The following is a 20,363-nucleotide window of genomic DNA, read 5'->3' as shown; positions in this document are numbered from 1 at the left end:
TTGGTTTGGCTTTGACTTACATAGTCCATTCGATCAGTCCAATTTTTAACTACTTTTTTCAATAAATCTGGCCATATGACGTGAATGGTGGGTTGAAAATCATCTTCCAATGTTTTAAGAGTTGCTGATTTGTCAGCAAAAACTAATAGCCCCATGAAAAAAAAATCGAAAGGCGTTAAGTCGCACGTACGAGGTGGCCAGTTAACAGAACCAGAAAATGAAGTTGACACCAAATTTTTTTTTCAACAAATTGATGGTCAAGCGCGCAAGCAGGCTAAAATAACAAAAAACTCTGTTTCTATACAGGGCCTTTCATTAGGAAACAAAAATACTACATAGGTGCATAGGTGGCACCAAGACGGTTCTGGATATACCCCATTTATTGGGTCTTACTGTCTTCGTAGCCGAGATACAGGGTGTTTTATGAATTTTGCCAGTTTCTTTCTGAGACCATATCAAACGAACCACCCGGTATATTTTCTTCATGTTTGGCAAATATGTTCCTAATTGATAGCCCAAACGTATCATGCAATAACCGCCTTGAAAATCCAGGTCCGGGTTAACAAAAAAATTATGAATCGTTTGAATCCTTGAAACAACACCCCAATTTCTTTGTTTCTGAATCATTCCCATGACTTTCATGCGTTTTGAAATATTTATATTCAAGGAGGTCTATTATCCTACCAATTCTCTCTTCCATCGCCATGCAGGTCTTGGAAGTCGAAATCACCATTCTTGAAGCGTTGAAACCACTCTCGGCACGTTCTTTCACTAATAGCGGCCGCACTATATGTATTTGAGAGCATACAATGAGCCTCAGCCGCAGATTTCGTCTAATTGAAGCAGAAAATTAAAACCTCCCGTAAATGACGAGAATTTAGCTCGTAAGCTGACATGTGTAATCGAGAATAACTTTATGATGCAGACACAAATCGACTAATATTTCGAAGGCGTTATGTTCACAAATACCTTAGCTTATTGTATGACATCTATGATCTATTTATTTCGACTAACACTTATCTCTACAGCCATCTATTGCAAAACGGCGGAAGCAAAGTTGTACACCTAATATTTAATAATATGATGAATGAAAATGAAGAGTAGAGTTTTTACAATTCCAGAAGTTGAAGACAGTCTTGATGAGTCTGAAATTGTATGTTCCACCATTGTTACTCATTCCATTCCTAATTCTTCTTCAATGTATCCCTCGATTGTAGAATAATTTTTCCAACCTCTATGACGTTTCAGTTCTATGATATTACCTCCTCCATAAAGTAAAAGCGTAACTGAGGTGCGCCGAAAACTGTGATCTGTATGTATGTATGTCTCATGAAACCCACCATGATGTTGCCAGTGTAGGCTTCGTTACTGTGTCCTAACGTCACTTCAGGTACAACATTGTTTATTATTCACACAAAAATGAGTGGGTCCTCTTGAAATTAGAAGATTTATTTTCCGGTGCAGGATTCGAACTCCCGACCTTCAGCTAATGAGTACGGAGTATAGTTCGAGATCAATAAACATAGCGACATAAGTAAACCATCTGAATAGATCTTCACAATATTCGGTTCGAATCTAGGACACGAATCAAACTCAAAAAAGATAAAGAAAACATATACACATTCAATGCTATCATCATATTAATTCAAAATGATATTATCTTTGATATGATTAGATTCATTCTACATAGCGACAATGAAATCAATATATCAGAGATCAGATTGAACAATACTTTGGAGTTTCAGTGCGATGTGATAAAGAATGGAAGGAAAAATGTATTTTTTATATTTAATCTGTGTTTTATTACTGTTTTCTTCATCACAGTTAATCAAAGGTAATATCAAATCATTAGTATAAATTATAACAATTCGAAATGGGGTCGTCTAAAATGTTGAAAGCTTCAACCTTAAATTCTGTATTTTTCATACTCCGAATAATATATAAAATCGAAATGGATAAATTGGTCACATGAAATGTAGACTTCTCCATTGTCAACTAGAGAAGACGTAATGAATTGATTGCTCTTTTTTGCTCCATCCTGCATCTCTCATTATCGATATATAGAATTTGGATTCTCAAAATTTTGTAAAAGTTAAATTTTGCTTTACGGAAACATCTCGCAGGCATTCAGTGACCAGATTTCTTTAACATTCATAACAAAAATAATTTCATTCGATTTGTCCTTCCTCTCTGTCATTAATTTTCAATGAAATGTTCAAGGGTATTGTCGAATTAATGATAAAAAGATTGAGGGGAGTAGAATTTTGATCCAAATAATATTGAATTGAAATTTCTAAACTTTTTAAAAAAAATGAATTTCCTAATCTAATACCTCACCGAAATATGATATCATTTTCATACCTGATTCCTATTAAAGCATTGAGGACGAATAAAATTAATGCCAAATATGGGAGATAATCATATAGTAGGTATATCTGTCTAGTTATTGTTGTATATTTCACTGTCTCTATGTACAGGGATATGATACAGTGATTGTCATTCTGATTGTATATCATACGTATCAGATAAATAAAGCAGCATTTTCAGAAGTTTTTCAGAAAGAAACTATTGATAGTTTTCTAACAGACTACTAATTGTACATATACCTGTATATTTCATTTGCTACTACCCATATTCGACGAAATTCTTGATTTCCATTAACAAAATGCTTAAGAAATGCTAGCTTATACATTCATATACTTATATATTCTCTTTTTTTTCAATTGTATATGTTTCATGTTCCAATGAATATACTCATCTTGAAATAATTGAATAAATTAATAATACTCGTTAGACCAGCTTGGAATGAAATATTTATTTTCATCCGAGCCATTCAAACGAATTGACAGCTTATAGCTGTTTCATCAATCCACAGATAACTCGAAGTTCTTCAAAGTCGAAGTAAGAGAGAAGGAAGTCAAAGTGAGCGTAGTAACTCCTTTCGATGAAACAAAAATTGATCAGCAATTGGTGCAATTAACGATTGAGTGTTTTGTTAATGAAGATATAGGAATCAGCACTGCAGGCGTTATTATTTCATTCCCCAAAGAAAAAGAAATTTTCTATTACTTTATCGTTACAATATGAGGGAACTCTATTGACATTATATGTCATGGAGACTTAATGTTAGACCCAAATCTGTCAAATGATTATTTTTTTAACTGTACCGGGTTTTTCACCATAATATGTTGTTAACTTTGTTACTGAAAGAGTTACAAAAAAATGATTTCTACACAAGTTTCACGAAATCGACAAGTGTTTTTTAAAATGATTGCACAAAACGAAATATATACAGAGTGGGCAACATATTGATTGCAACTTCATTTTTTCAAATGGAACACCCTGTAAATTTTTCTTTATTTGACTAGATCTTTTTCTCCTGATTTCGAATATATAACATATGTTTGGCCTATCTCCCCTATTTTGAGTACCACAGAGTTTCAAATTTTAAGAGCCACCTGGCAAGCTAAGTAATCAGTTTTCAAATGGAAGGCTGCGATATTTCAGAATGCCCTTTTTTGAGTTATCTCGTTGGCAACGATATATGACTACGTTTGTCATTGAATGAAAATGTTCATCGAATATGCACTACACAGAAGCGGAAAAATTTGAAATATGTTCACTTTATGTGAAGAACCATAAAAATAAAAAAGCTACAAGGAAAGAATATATGGAGTTTCATCCAAATCATCCATTTCCAATTTATAGTGAAAAACGTATGTCATATCGTTGCCAACGAGAAAAAAAAGGCATTTTGAGTTATCACAGCCTACCACTTCAAAACTGATTACTGAGCATGTTAGGTGATTCTTAAAATTTGAAACTCTGTGGTATGGTATGGACTATGTTGAAAAATAAATCCCCACTTTTTCGAAATTTTCGTTTTTCATCTCTATGCTAAATACTTACCAGACCACCCCCTCTATATCTAGGTACACTCAAAATTTCATCATCATTGGATCTTTTAAACTGAAATATTGATTTTTTTCAATATACCTCTTTGGATTTTGTCTGCTTCTGAGGAGGTGATCGAAATGAAAATCAGCACTTGGCTTGGTCTAATCAGAAATTTTTAAATAATCAGAAAAACAATATTTCGAAAATCCATGTTCAACGAAATGATTGCGGCATTCGGGACTCGGACCAACATAAAATTTCAAGATTTTAGGTTCTTCCGTTCAAGAGTTAACGTCATCAGTGAGTCTTACAATATTTGAATTTGAGCAGAAGCTAAGAGGATCAAAAGATATATTAACCACTTATTAGGACAAGTTTAATGTTATTTTAATGATATACCTATTTATAGAACAGGAAAAGTGATTCTTCTTTCATTTCAGCTGATAACAAGTCTGACTGTTATGTTGAAAATATAACTGATGAAGAATGGAAAACACAAAAAGTATTTCCTGATGTTATAAAGGATGTAGAAAACAAAAAAAGTATTTTCAAAGGAAAATATGACAATATAAAGAGTGAGTTTTCTTCGATATTTTAGTATCAATTGCTGTTCTAATCAATTCTTTCGGAATGAGGAGGTATATGTAATTCTTGGAATATTTCTAATGAATTTTCTTATGCTAAGACGTTGTTGTATATTTCACTGTCTCTATGTACAGGGATATGATACAGTGATTGTCATTCTGATTGTATATCATACGTGTCGGATAAATAAAGCAGCATTTTCAGAAGTTTTTCAGAAAGAAACTGTTGATAGTTTTCTAACAGACTACTAATTGTACATATACCTGTATATTTCATTTGCTGCTACTCATATTCGACGAAATTCTTGATTTCCATTAACAAATTACTTAAGAAATGCTAGCTTATACATTCATATACTTATATATTCTCTTTTTTTTTCAATTGTATATGTTTCATGTTCCAATGAATATACTCATCTTGAAATAATTGAATAAATTAATAATACTCGTGAGACCAGCTTGCCCCACCCTTTTTTTTGGAGGGAAATCCACCTTGTGGACACCTCGGTGGACACCCAACAAATCTCGACAAATGTAAAACACCTGTCGGCATCTGCTGGGTAGTTTTAGGCTCTCGTGAAGGGCATACTTACTAAAAACCTCCATTACACCTCCGCCGAACACGTAGAGATAGGTTCCAAGGACGCTAACCATCCTCTGACGCATTCAGCCTCAGTGCGGCCGGCTCACCAAGGGTTTGGTGCTCTACGGCGGAATGTCCTTTTTGTTTCACGCTGTCCTGCCCTAAGGGGTGTGGGGTAGGACAGAAGCAATTCGTTGAAGGTGGTAGAGTCATTCAACAGGTAGCCTGAAAAGCGTAAGGCAACTACCCATCAATGAGCTCCCTCGTTCCGTGGTTTCCCCCATAGCTCTGATTACGGAACTCTAGCCTGAGGTAGTTCCCCGCAGTGATTTGGTCGGCAAGCCTCCCTTGGAACTTAATCTTCCACGAGGGGACGCCTCTTGACCCTGATCTTGCGAACTTGCACAACTAACGCAAACCCTAAGTCCTCACAGCATAGGATCAGCCTCAGTTTGTGCGAGGAAGTTCAGGATGGGGGTTTTAAGAGCGAGTTTAGTAGTTTTGACTGTGAGCAGTGGGGTTGAGCAGAGTACTAACATACTTTTTCGTTATCCTCATTTCCTAAGATTCGAGGTCATTAAAGTCATAGTTACTCCTCGAATAGTGTACCGAGAATTTCACTTGGTTCTAAACTGGCACCCGCGGAAACATAAGTAACCCCTATTCTGCCACATTTTCACAGCCAAATCTAGGCATCTTCTTGCTTCCTTCTCTTCCTCTTGTGTTTGCTTCTGCTAGACCTGTCAATGATTTCAACCTTCCTTTATGGCCGTTACAGCAGGCCTCTGTCTGGTCGGTTCTGCGCCTTTCTGGTGGACCCTGCTGCTGTAGTTCTCTTCTCGTGTTGTTCGTTCTGCTTGAACCTGTTGCTTGGAGGGGTAGAGATAAGGGGATAAGGGATATTAGGGATGGGTGAGGTATTGGCAGAAATGTGGTGTTTGGGGGAACATGGGATTGTTGAGGTATGAGGAATATAGCAGGCTGGGATTAGCCACGCCACATTTTTGGTCAGTCTTAGTTCCACTGTCTACTTTACAGCAGGCAGTTACTACAAGCCCTCCCACCACGACAAGGTGCTGACCTCGGAAGAGAGCTTGCCCCACCTGCATGCACCATTGTTAATTTTAACATTAAAGACTTAAGGATCTTTTAAGTACCCATTTATATCCACATGATATTAAGATTTGCACCTTTCACCACAAGTTTTCTACCTCTTATTCAATGTTAAACAGATCTTCATCTTCTACTATCCACCATCTACTCCTGAATGAAAGCCTCCTTCCTACTCTTCCACATTTGTCTATCTCTGTTCTGACTCAGCCAGTTTCCACCTGCCATCTCTCGAATATCTTAAATCCATCTCCATTGTAATGTTCTTAGTGTATCGCTATTTCCTCCATAGCATCTTTTATTTTGGTTCTTTCGCTGATTTCCTTGTTTCTGATTCTGTCCCTGAACGATATGTGGATCACGAAGCTTTCCATTACCGTTTGTGTTACCTTTAGTCTATTTGCACTGGTAACTGTAAAATGGTCTCTATCCCGTATGTTGTAACAGGTGAGATACAGGAGTTGAAAACTTTACGTTTGAGATCGATTCAGATAATCGCATTTTTTTAGGATATATGCAAGTTTTCTAGAAACTGTCCACATTAGCGATATTCTTCTGGTGATTCGTGCTCTTTAGTTTTCATTTTTTATTAAGTGGTCGCAAAATGGGGCTATTTATAAGTATCGTGCATTAAAAAATACATATACTTATAAAACTGTCATTTTTTTTCAAATTCTCTGAGCTGATCTAGATCAGAAACAACCTTGTGAATAACGTCATTCTCTTGGAACAAATTTAGCAATATGTTTTTTTGTGTCACATTATTATTTGGAGAATTAATGTTGAAGAATTAAGAAAATGAGATCACTTACACTAACAAAATAACACCTGAAATAATAATTCCTCTTCCACAACACTTGAAGCTGTAATAAATTACATATTTGTGTAACCAATAATCGAGAAAAAATTGAGGAATATTATTGGACCGAAGATTTTGTACCTGATGATTAATATTTTGTATAAAATCAACTAGTTGACCGTTGTTTATTAATTATTGGATTTTTATATGTTAGGTGTCGGAGAATGTAACAAGTATTTCTGTATAAACTTGAAAGAAACTACAAAGCAATTAGAAATTATTACATCTGACGACTTCAGCAGTATTGACGGTAATGGTGAATATGAGAGGGCAAACGAAATCCTTGAAATACCTCGCACAATAGAATTGGTCTGCTCCACAGGAAACCGATCTTTGGTGAGCATAAAATTACATTGAATTTCTGAAGTTAGTTCCAATTGATGTATTTTTGAGCACTTGTCTTCAAACAGATCGCTTTACCATTTCGTCACAAAGTCTGTAAAGTTAGAATTTTGAGCAGGCAATGTTTTCAAACGATATAGTTTAATTTTCTGATGACGAATCTCTCCTCAAATTTATTTATGTTAGTCCGGCTAATAGGCAGTCTGTAAACATTATAACTCTATAACGAAAAGACCTAGAAACTTTAAATTTTCAGTGTTCATTCAGATCTGAAATGCTTCGGCTGAGTTCGTTTGAGCATAATCCAACAAGCTGCTCCGAAAATATAGTCGTTTGATTTATTTTTTCTTTCGGAATATTCTTTTCTCTATTTCAGTATCCTAATGAGATCATTACAGTTCTAAAAACAGTGCTGTAATGAACTCATTACAGCATCATTATCAAGTAATATTTTTCGTTTTGATGTTGTCTCTACTGCCTTCCAATCCTATCAAATTTCAACAAACGTCAATAATTGTCAACATAATGTATAATTTGGATATAGTGAAATGATTTGCAGCATTATTCGCAATTTATCTTAATTCAGGAGGTAATTAATCGATTTCGTCACACATAATTCATGAATTTGAAGCGTAATTTTAAATTATTTGAAAATTCAAAACGTACGATTCAAATTCAAATTCCGTAATCTGTCAATTTTCGTAACAGTTACCAACTGCCAAGATACAATACAAAAGTCACTAGGATGTATGATTTGAATTTTTCATTGAATTCCGACAATATTTCACAAAGCTTGACTGAAATAGAGAAAATATCGTCTAATACTCGTTGCAGAAGGCAATTCCAACACTCGCTCCTTCGTCGCTCGTTTTCGAATTTCGCATTCGTGTTGGAATAGGAGCCCATTCTGCAACTTGTTTTAGAATATACTATTACAACTTTCAATTCGTGATCGCGAAATTTTATTGGCTTCCGTCTCCAGAAAATAAGATCAAATTTCACTTCTTGTTTTTCTGTCGGTTCATCTGTCGGTCTGTGTCTCCACACATCCTTGACTCTTCAATTGTCATCCGATTTTGCTGAAATTTTTTTGTCAGTATTATGTTTGGGCTGTTGATAGTACCAAAATAATCGTGAAGTTGGCACTCAAGCAGAATGCGATATTATTCCACCAGTATCCTTGAGGTACAAACAAAAATTTTGAGTTACAAATAGTTACTAACGAGTTAGGTACTAACGAATGCAAAAGAAATTCTTCATTTTCAAAATAGTGGGTGCTAACTATACGGACACAAGGAAAACAAGTTGAATAAAGTAGTAGATGATTATACTAATCAATTTTCTAGGGATGGTGAATTGAATCATTAATACGACAAAGATGTTGGTGTGAAAGAGTATTTCATGAAAAAATCGACATTTATATACAAGATGAATATTTTATCCTTGAATAATTCGTATTCTCTATATTTCAGACAGTCAAAATAAACGTAAAAGACACAAACAATCATGCACCTTCATTTAGTCAACCAAGTTATGAATACGTTTTACCTATGCCAATGTCACCAAAAATTAACATCACAAACTTTGGAGCACAAATAAAAGTTACGGATGTAGATTTTTCCAATAAAGATATAACATTTTCTCCGGATTACAAAGGGCTCTCTACCAAAACTTCATTTGGTGAAAAGGGAAGTTACTCCTATATACTAGACTTGGAATTTGCAGCTGTGAAAAAACTAACTTCACCGACAACCTTCAGTTTAACGGCAACGGTAAGTTTAAACTGTTCTCTTAACCGTGAAATGAAACATTCTAACTAAACATACATTTATCTATATACCAATGCTTCAATGCATGATAAATAACGAATTTCTCAATAGGATACTGGTACACCACCAAAATCCAGTACAGTAAATATTACTTTCAAGATTGATGAGGATGTCAGTGAGCCGCCATCTTTCACACAACCTTCATATTTATATAAATATGATGAGAAAACTAAATCTATTTCACCAGCAGACGCCGACGGACAAGGAGCTATGTTAGAATATTCTAGAGATAAACTCCAGTGCACACTGAAAGGAGGTTAGTAAAGATAGGAATTTTCTACCGTGTTGGTTTCCTACAAATTTCAGGAATTTTCATGTCTCGGGTCTATTAAGCCGATGTTGATGAAAATTGGTTTTGCTATTCGGATGAGCTAGTGAGTGGTTCCACAAAAACATGAAAGACCTATGATTTGAAGAATTTCGCATTTTATTAGGCATACATTTAATGCATTTCATTTAATGATAGTTATGTTGTGTTCTTATAAAATTTATATTATTATAATTATTACAAGTTTGGACATCGTAGGTTTTATGGAAATTATAGCTTTTTGAAATAGGCGTGCATTGCATACAGTAAACTTCCCGGTAAATAATAATGTTTGAAGAAAATAACGTATTGTGCTGACCTTTTAGGAGCGACGGACATATATGAATGGTGCCACACTCATTGAGAGATCTTTTCCTTGTATCGAGAATATGCATCGAAAATTTATGTCAAATTTTTAGAATTCGAAAAAACTTTTAACGTGGGATGTTGAAAATGAAGCTGACTAGAGGTGCAAATATTTCAACTTCACTCTTGTCCACGGAATTTTTGAATCAGCATTTGACGCAAGTTCCTGCAACTAAGTAACTAAACTTGTACATACTTATAGTTTCTGAGAATGAGAACTTAGTTAATGAAATATGCCTAAAATGCTAATGCAACAATTTCAAGTAAAATATTTATTTTCATCCGAGCCATTCAAATGAATTGACAGCTAATAGTTGTTTCATCAATCCACAGATAACTCGGAATTGTTCAAAGTCGAAGTCAAAGAGAAGGAAGTCAAAGTGAGCGTAGTAACACCTTTCGATGAAACAAAAATTGATCAGCAATTGGTGCAATTAACGATTGAGTGTTTCGTTAAAGAAGATATAGGAATCAGCACTGCAGGCGTTATTATTTCATTCCCCAAAAGTACGGTCGGTTTCTCGACGAAGAAATATACTGCACAATATGAAATTAAAGGAGATGACCATAGCGTGAACATGACAGATGTTATAACCCTGACTGGGTCACTCGAAGACGGCGTTATCAAAGTAGGTGAGTGGAAAATCATTCTTTCCAAACAAGACCAGCAAAGATAATTGGAAGAAAACATTATTCAATTAAAATCTTAGACGAAGAAGGAAATTGATTGACAAATATACAGTATGGTGCAAATATAAGGAATAAATTCATTTTCTTCCAAAAAAACAAATTTTGTGAAAAATGCTGAAATATGTCAATTTATATTTCTGATTATTCAATTTTTGATATTCATGTGAGGGGGGTGATGTCATTGGTATGGTCTTGATGACGTCATCGGTTGTTCTTTAAAAAAAATAGGACAGTATGTCATGTGACACCTCAGTAAACTACTCAATGGTACAAATGTAAGGTTCATTCATACAGAGTGGATACAAACCCTCAATTTTTGTAGTCTCTTATTTTCTTTCATTACAGTAGTATTATTGATCAAGGATATTAAAATTACAATCAATACAATTACAATTACAATTACAATACAATTACAATGCTCAATTGCCTTCAGCAATAATACAATGTGAAAGACGGGAGTTATTTCTATTTGTGACATCTTATATGAGTTGTCTCGGTTTGGATACTTCACGTTGAATAAATTGCAAACTTCATTTTGGGTTCTCGTTTTATCCCCATAGCCAATCATAATGAAAACTTCGATGTGAACAATTTTTATATTATTGTCGTTGAAAATCCTGCGTTCAAGTATTCATTTCAATTTTAATAATAATAATGAATGAAAGTATCTTCTGCAATAAGAAACTATGAGCCTACAACAAATAAACATGTTTCTATCAACCCTGTATAAATGGATCTTACAATGATTTGTACCATTGAGTAGATAATTGAAGAACCTACAAATTGAGGTGTACATGATAAACTTTCTCTTTTGAAAAAACAGCCATGACGTCTCTCGCATAAATGTCACATCAAAATTGAATAATCAGGTATACAAATTGACATATTTCAACATTTTTCACTAAATTTGTTTTTTTAGGAGAAAATGAATTTATTCCATACATTTGCACGTTACTGTATAAATAGAAAATTGTATTTCGGTCCTTAATAATTATAATGATTATCATAGAATAAATATCAATTATAAATCACGATATGATTCTACAATTAATAATTTCAATACTCAAAATCCAAAATCTTCAATAAAACAAGTACATATAGGGATATCCTATGATTGTTCATTTCAATAATTTAATACTTCCAAATGATCAACTAATTTTAAACAATTTTTGAAGTAAATTGAGATTTCCTTAGCTATTTATTCAAGTTTTCAATGAAAAATTCTCATAAATCACTATAAATTAGTAGAAACGAAGTAAATATTTTCGAATTATCAAATTAATCAGTCGAAATATGAATATTGATAGATTTATTACATATTTATACAAAAGTGAATAATAATTACCAAAGAAAAATGGAAAAATAACTAGGTAGGCTTAATATTTTAGAGGACTATCTGAATCTGAAAGACTACCTCGAAGTGAAAAAAAAAAGTGAAGGTGTTTGGACACTGAATAAAATAAAAAATTTGGAAGAAAACATTTTAAAAAATACCGAGATCAATTTTATTATAAAGCTCTACAACAAAGATATTGAGCTAGATACCGCTTTCATATTGCTTGTTTTACCTAATGGAGAGGAAGGTGTTGATTTCGACCAATCATTTTTCACTGGTGATTACAAATTCGACGACGATGGTAGAGGTACAATGGAAGCGATCACAATCACTCTTAATAACAAAAATTTGGATATTGATGGATGTGATCTCGAGAAAAGTGAGTATCAAAAAAAATATTGATGTTGAAATATACAATACAGGGTGGCCATTTGAAAACGAAACAGACGAGATTACAGACGAAATAAAGTTTTTCGATAGAAATGCTCGGACAGGTCGATTTCTGTTTCGAGGGGGACAACTTAAGATGTAGGTTACGGACGCATAGCGCTTCAACCCTTGCTACTACAACCCTCACCCCCAAATATTGAATAGGGAAGATGGGGTGAGTGATACCTCATTTGAAAGGTATTTTTATACTGATTTCAGCACAGTAATTGTTTTTTCAATTTATGCATTAGTTCTCGAAATATTCTTAACTAAGTATTTGAAAATGAAGTGGTGTTTTCATGGCACTTGTAGTGTTTTGTGAAAAATCGACATTTTGAGCTTCAAAACAACCATGACTGTGGCTTCCTTCCTAACTAACTAACGCATGAATATTTCGAGAACTAATGCATAAAATGAAAAAACAATTACTGTGCTGAAATCAGTATAAAAATACCTTTAAATTGAGGTATCACTCACCCCATCTTCCCTATTCAAAAATTGGGGGTGGGGGTTGTAGCAGCAAGGGTTGAAGCGCTATGCGTCCGTAACCTACATCTTAAGTTGTCCCCCTCGAAACAGAAATCGACCTGTCCGAGAATTTCTATCGAAAAACTTTATTTCGTCTGTAATCTCGTCTGTTTCGTTTTCAAATGGCCACCCTGTATAGTTCTTAGAATCAAATTTAAACATTCAATAGTAGGAATCGTTCGAGGAAATCCCTTAATATTATTAATTAATTGATATATTCAGTCCTCACTTGATGATAATTTATATTAAATATAATGAAAATAATAATAGCCACACTGTGGCTTCAACTGGTAATGCATTCCAACTGATTACAAAAGAGACAATAGATGCAAATATACCTCTTCAACTTCGAATTGAGACTAATCACAAGTAATTTGAGATTTAACCATTTCAAAATAAACAAATAAACAACTTCAGAATGGTTTACAATCAAACTGAGAATAAACATCTTCAAAATACTCGCTCCAATACTTGGTAGATCGAGGTTATTGTTATTAATCAATCATTTTTGAGTGAGATTTTATCATAACAGGCCAATTGAAATGTCCCCATACTACCATAGTAGAACACATTTTTTTGGCAAAATTCGATTTTATTATTCAACATAGTTGCCTTTGGGGGCGATACAGCGATTACAGCGATCTTCCAACTTTTCGATACCATTTATGCAGAACGATTTGTCCTTTGCTTCAAAATAGGCCCTCAGTTTCGTCGATTACTTCTTCATTGGCGCTAATTTTCTTTCCAGCGAGCATTCTTTTGAGGTTTGAGAAGAAGAACAAATCGCTGGGGGACAGATCTGGCGAATACGGTGGATGCAGAATCAATTCGAAGCCCAATTCATGTAAAATTTCCATTTTTTTCATTGATTTCTGACACGGCTCATTGTCTTAATGAAGCAGCACCTTTTTTTTCTTCAAATGTTTTTAACGATTTCATTCTTTAAACGATTCGATAACGCAGAACGCTAGATAATAATAGCTGACGATGGTCTGGCTCTTTTGGAGGTATTCAATGAATATTATACGAGTACCTTGCGCATCTCAGAATATTGATGCCATAACCTTGCCAGCTGACTGTTGTGTTTTTCCTCGCTTTGGATTCGGTTCATCGTGTGCAGTCCACTCAGCTGACTGTCGATTGGACTCCGGAATGAAATGATGGAGTCATATTTCATCCATTGTCACATATCGACGCAAAAATTCAGGTTTATTGCACTTACACAGCTTCAAACACTGCTCAGAATTATTACCACGTTGTTGCTTTTGATCGATTGTGAGCTCGCCCAGCACCCATTTTTCACACAGCTTTCTGATGTAAAAATATTCGTGAATGATATGATGTACACGTTTAGGTGATATCTCCACAAAATATACTATCTCGATTCTCGATCAACTTCACTTTGCGGTCATTCAAAATTATTTTGTGAGCTTTTTTGATTTTCTCGTCGGTGACAGCCTCTTTTGGGCATCCACTGCGTTCGCCGTCTTCGGTGCTCATTTCACCACGTTTAAACTTAGCATATCAATCAATGATGGTTGATTTTCCTGGTGTAGACTCCGCAAACTCTTCATCAAGCCAAGATTTTGCTCCAACTGTATTTTTTTCCCTTCAAAAAGCAATATTTTATCAGCACACGAAATTCTTTATTTTTTTTTTAATCTTTTTTCAAATAACAAAAGTAGCTACACTCACAACGCAATCTCTCACAACTAATGGTTGGACTGCTGTCAAATTTTGATACGTATCGTTTGAAGGTTGGTACTAATACTACTAACTAAAAATCATATGGATTCAATACTAGCACCGCCATCTTTGCATCGAACCCAGGACTTTTCAATTCGCCTAATAGTTGAAAAAAGTTGGTAAAACTATGTTCGATTTGTTTTTTATTATCCTTTTTTCAGACAAATACAGTCAATATTTCGAAGTCAATTGTGGTAACGTTGATGAATTGAAATTAATTAAGAAAAGCGATATACCAAGTGATCTACTACGAGATGGTACCGTTCCTCTCACCATGTGGATGGATATCACATTGGGGAACATCAAGAGGAGAATTGAGACTGCAATTCTTCTAAATTTAGAAAAAGCAGGTGAAACTAGTCCAACAACTCTTTCAACAACAACCCCCTCAACAACATCCACATCAACAACACAATCTTCTCCAGCAGAAGAATCAGGTAGGACAACCAATAAATTCCGATTCGCTCAGCCAAAAACATTATGTTCATGATATTATTATTACTTAAGTATTTGTTTATACCTAACTAATACCAGTTGAATTATTTATGAATTTTCAGATTGCAGTCACACTGGATGGATAATCGCTGTGATAGTCCTTTTACTGCTTCTTATTGTCTATGTTATTGTAACTGTTATCTACTATGTCAGGAGAATAAGGTAGTTTTTATATTCTCATACTATGTTTCGTATATTTAGTATTGATAATTTCCGACTTACCGTAAAGCTTGTTGTATTTTTGCGAATATCCATATATTTTGAATAGTAAAAATGAATATATTCGTGTGAGTAGATAATTATATACAGGAAAAAATTGTTTTTTTTTCTTAATTTGCATTCAATTTGAAATTAGCTCATGTATCGAATAAGAGTATTTTGACATGGATTTTGGTTTATTATTTCCTTTGAAACCCTTAGAGTCAGTCGCGTAATCGATAGTTATTGGAAATACGCATGTATATAAATCGAATGAAAACACTGCAAATTCATTGATTCCAATCGTTTGAATATACTCAGTTATATCACTACTTATTTCGAATCGAGAATGAACTAAGATATTACGATGAAAAGGAAATAAATGATGAGCTTCTGCAGACTTACTTTCAATTTCAGGGTATTAATTTTATATAAAATTGTAAATGTGCAGTGAATCGCGAAAACAACAAAATTCCATTTTACCTTGTTATGATGTCATTCTCTTCTCTACTTCAAACGACAATCTCGATCAAACGCATCACTAATTGTAAGGTTCAAGGGCTCAAATACGAGAATTTATTAATACTTTCAGCTCCTTGAAAATATTGCTCAGCGATTCGACTTATGGCATCAAAACGGTCTGGTAAAGCTAGTTGTCTGAAACGCTCTCTAACAGTTTAGCGATAAGACTTCGATAGGCAACAAATATATCCCTTCTGAAGTTCCTGAGATAATACCGATGTATTTCGACGTATTCAATCACGATTAACACCATAGACAACAGTGAGAAAGCGGAGAATTTTATCATCAACCGAATACTGCATGAAGAACTGAAACGAGTTTTATTTCAGTAAAGAAAGAATAAAATTTTGAAATTATTATGTGCTAGTGCAGCAACCAAAGGTTATCCTTCCAGAAATTATGCCTTCATTTTTGTACATAGGTGTACAACTTTGCTTCCACCGTCTTTTTTCCGAAACACGAGGCTTTATTGTTAAAAACTGGTTATACATTTATGATACAAAGTATTGTCCATCGCTGGCCACTACTTTTTCCCATCTTTCGGGCAGCGTACGATTCCCGCGTTGAGAAAACTGGTCTTCTTTTGAAGCGATCCAATTTTTACTTCTTCATAAGACCGGAAGTGCTGGTCAGCCAGACCATGTTCCATTAATCTAAACAAGTGATAGTCCGAGGGAGCAACGTCTGGAGAATACGGCGGGTGGGGTAGGACTTCCCATTTCAACGTTTCCAAGTATCTTGACCACTCTCTATAAAATTACTTTATCATGTCTCTCGTTGTATTGTGACCGTTTGTCTCTTAATGCTCGGCTCAAACGCGTTTGATAACGATCGTCTGTGATTGTTTCAGTCGGTTTTAAAAACTCATAATACACTACGCCGAGCTTGTTCTACCAATTGCTGAGCATAACCCGAATATTCGGTATGGCCGTCGATGTGAAAGCATAGCCGGGATATCCCCATGATTTTCGGCACTTTAGATTATCGTAATGAACCCATGTTTCGTCTTTGCATTGCAAGCAACTGTTCACAAGCAAACAAACGCCGTTCAACATCTCTCGCCTTCAACTCGTACGGCACCCAGCTTCCTTGTTTCTGATTCATTCCCATGACTTTCAGGTATTTTGAAATGGCTTGTTGCATCCATTTCGAATTGTATTAGAAAATCTTCTGAATGTATAGACTTTAAGTTGGCAAAAAATGAAGCAGAATCACGTTGAAGAATGAGAGGATATGAGAAAATAAGGTTCGATATTCACAAAAAAAAGAATATTCGGTTTCACTTTCAATTTTATTTCAATTTTTTCATTCAATTCATGGTAGTATTTGCAGCATTCTGTAAGTTCAAACATTCCCAAAGATAAACTGAAATTAATCTATCAAAATCAACTGACGTAGAGTAATTAATCATTTATGATTTTTTTATGTTCCATAAATTGTTGATAAGGTGAAAACAATTAGTTCAGAACTGAAAGAATCAGGACCAAATCGATTAAAGAGGGGTCTATACCGTTTCAGCGATCAGTTCAAAAATTAGTTTATAATCTCATAAAAAAAATTAGTACGTTTTATTTTACGCTAGAGACCATCGATTTATATGAGGTTTTCAGTTTGTCATTGCAGAAAGTCCTTATTTATTTTTCTCAATGGAAAAAAGGAATGATATTATATTTTTTTTTGCAGAATAGGTATGCATGATATAACATTCCGAACAAACATTAATTTTTTTATGAATTTCCATTAAAAAAATATTCTACCAAAGTCTTGTCAAAAGCTGCAAAAACGGTTATTCTAAAATTAAAAATAAATACGTAAAAACGTATTTTGAATTCTTGCTTGTGATAGAAATCAAAGGAACGTTCGAGATTGCTCATTGCTCCTGAAAAGTGGAGAGAGGATTAGTTAAACTTTGACAGATCACGAGGATGCCACGTGGTATAAACCCCTCTTAGAGTTTCTAAAATTAATGCGCAAGTTAGGTAGTTCCGAGATAGTTCTAAAGACTGTTCGACCAAAGCTACAACAAATATAGAATAATAAAAACTCAGTTGAGAAGTTGGCAAAATAATTGAAAAATTTCTATTAGGAACAGAACAGAAACTGAAATCCCACTTCCAAGCACAAGGATGCCAATGAATGGACCACTGTCGAAAAAAAGATCATCTGAGTAAGTATTGAATAGGGTGCAAATTTTCTTCTACCCTCTAATTATGAGATAATCGTCAAGTATGATAATGACCATTTCGAATAGAACCTAAAAGATTTGTGATAACACCTGCCAACAGACATTTTGGAGTCCGAGATTTTTCCACTGTTAATTTTTGGGTGCAGAAAATTTCGGGTAGAATTAGATTGTTTTTCCTCAAACGATAGAAAATCTCGGCATTTTGAGAAAAACTCATTCAAAAATAATCTGCTGAACTGTTAAATGAGAGATAATTAATAATAATAATAAAAATAATAAAATTTATTTAGCACCCGGCTAGTACAAAAATTGAAAATCAACACAACAATAATATAATCATTCACATTTCTCTGAAGTGGCCATTCAATCTTCCGCAGAATGCACCCAAAGATGGTGCCGTCTTAATTTCCTCTGGGAGACCATTATACAAACGAACACCCTCATAGAACAAGGACTTCTGTAAAGAAGTTGTTCTCACTGTGCAGGTATTGAAGTTTTTTGCTGACCTAATATTGGAGTCATAAAAATTTCCTCTTCTTTCTAAGAAATCTTTCAGATATCTTGATACAAGATCATGCTCTATCTTGTAAATTAGGGTTAGATTGGCCTTCTTGATATTTTTTCCACAGGTAACCAGTTCGATTAATTATGCATGACTACTACAGGTGTGAGCTTACTACATCTTAGGATTATTCTCATGGATTTATTCTGTTGAACTTGAAGCCTACTTATATCTTCTTGTGTACATGATATCAGCAGTGCATAATGATTGTATTGAAGACATGTCTCCTGGTCGACTCCGACAAAAAGGCAGAAATACGAGCAATTTCCTAATTTCCTGTATATATAGTCAAGGTGCAGAGAAAAACTCAATTGCGGATCCAATACAACACCCAGATATTTAATCTCTGAGACATAATCTATATTCACTTCATTAATACATACTCTCAAATTTGATTAAGAAAACTTTTGACAGTCTGATTTTGAACCTAAAACCAAACATTTTGTTTTGAAAGTATAACGTTTCAATCTATTCTCACACAGCCAGTCATAGAGTAAGTTCATTTCAGAATTAATAATTTCCGTCACCTCCAAAAAGTTCCTTCCTGCCACACATAAAACTGTATAATCAGCAAAGAAATTAACAAATGGCTTCTTCAACACTGTATTTAAATCATTGACATAAACTATAAAAACCAGAGGACCCAGAATGCTCCCCTGCGGTACACCTAACCGACTTTCAATATTTTCTGAAAATTTCTAAAGTCTAAAATTTTTTTTTTTCACAGTAAATTCAAGGACGTATCTACTCGAAGACCTACGGGTTTCATACGATACAATCCAGATCAGGACAGAAGTTCTTTGGATTCTGAAAATGGTGATGCTAGAAATGAGGTTGAAGAAAACACAAACCGAAACAGATTCATGAATGAGCCAGAAGAAAACTTCAGAAAAATTTCCGAAGGTAACAGCAAACGCAGAAGCATTGGGTTTGCAATACCCCCACCACCACCCCCTGAAACGTAACTGGAACTGAATACAGCTATCAAACATATTGTTATGATGAAATTTAAAATTTTTGTATATTTTTTTAACTTACTAGTTTAATCATGTATATTCCAGAAATGTTTTTGAAGTATTGAATAAAACATACTCAACACATTTCCTTTTTCTCTCAAGGAATAGATCGTCAAATCAAATCAAGGTGCATTTTCCGATTGACAGTTCCGGAAATATTTTCAAAGTTTGATTTTCTTTGATATGATTTCAAAACCATTTTTTCGATCGAGATTAAATAAATTATACATCTTCATGGAACGGAACATAAATGTGAAATTTCAAGTTCGATGCAAGATTTCTTATTGATCACCTCATAAGAATTTAGAGCCATGAAAAATTCAAGCGGCATATCATAAAAAACCCTATTTGACAGTTTGATACAAAATTTCTTGTTGATCGTTTTACCAAAACTATAAAATTTTCGAGAAAAATATAAAAAAATAGTTATTTATTATACAAGGGAAAAAAGTATTAGATTTTAGCTCGAGGTTATGTTGTCTCCCGACGCGAAGCGGAGGGAGACAAAAAACCGAGAGCTAAAATCTAATATTTTTCCCGTGTATAATACACTATTTTTTTCTGTGACAGGAAAAACGACAATTTAATAATGAAAGAACATATAATAACAATATATTAAAGTCAGAATGTTATCGATATGAAATTTGAATTTTTAAACTAGTAAGCTGCAATTAGACCTGCGTTGCTAAGGGAAACTTCAAAGTAATCAAATATCTGTCAATTTAATTTTGTGATTTGTTTCAAAAATTGCGAACTCAGTTATAATTGTTTAGTAGTTA

General features: G+C 34.2%; 1 protein-coding gene across 1 annotated transcript; it reads left to right on the top strand.

Annotated features, from left to right (window-relative positions):
* The first annotated feature begins 1,677 nt into the window (after positions 1 to 1,677).
* LOC123678028 lies at positions 1,678 to 19,668 on the top strand. Its single transcript, XM_045614795.1, has 11 exons — positions 1,678 to 1,834; positions 4,338 to 4,472; positions 7,188 to 7,369; positions 8,848 to 9,147; positions 9,256 to 9,460; positions 10,211 to 10,510; positions 11,956 to 12,282; positions 14,768 to 15,043; positions 15,164 to 15,263; positions 17,908 to 17,988; positions 19,296 to 19,668. The coding sequence occupies exons 1-11, from the start codon at positions 1,762 to 1,764 to the stop codon at positions 19,531 to 19,533; spliced, it is 2,217 nt and encodes a 738-aa protein (XP_045470751.1). The 5' UTR covers positions 1,678 to 1,761; the 3' UTR covers positions 19,534 to 19,668.
* Positions 19,669 to 20,363: the final 695 nt, after the last annotated feature.

This window comes from Harmonia axyridis, chromosome 4, assembly GCF_914767665.1.
Source record: "Harmonia axyridis chromosome 4, icHarAxyr1.1, whole genome shotgun sequence".
Taxonomy (NCBI): domain Eukaryota; kingdom Metazoa; phylum Arthropoda; class Insecta; order Coleoptera; family Coccinellidae; genus Harmonia; species Harmonia axyridis.
Note: the sequence above shows the minus strand (reverse complement) of the source record. Positions and strands in the feature narration are given on the sequence as shown.

Excerpts from the sequence above, each read along its gene's own strand:
- LOC123678028 (XM_045614795.1), top strand. The coding sequence starts at position 1,762 with ATGGAAGGAAAAATGTATTTTTTATATTTAATCTGTGTTTTATTACTG. Across the intron at positions 12,283-14,767 it reads TGGATGTGATCTCGAGAAAA|ACAAATACAGTCAATATTTC; the intron begins GTGAGTATCAAA and ends TCCTTTTTTCAG. Across the intron at positions 15,264-17,907 it reads TACTATGTCAGGAGAATAAG|GAACAGAACAGAAACTGAAA; the intron begins GTAGTTTTTATA and ends AATTTCTATTAG.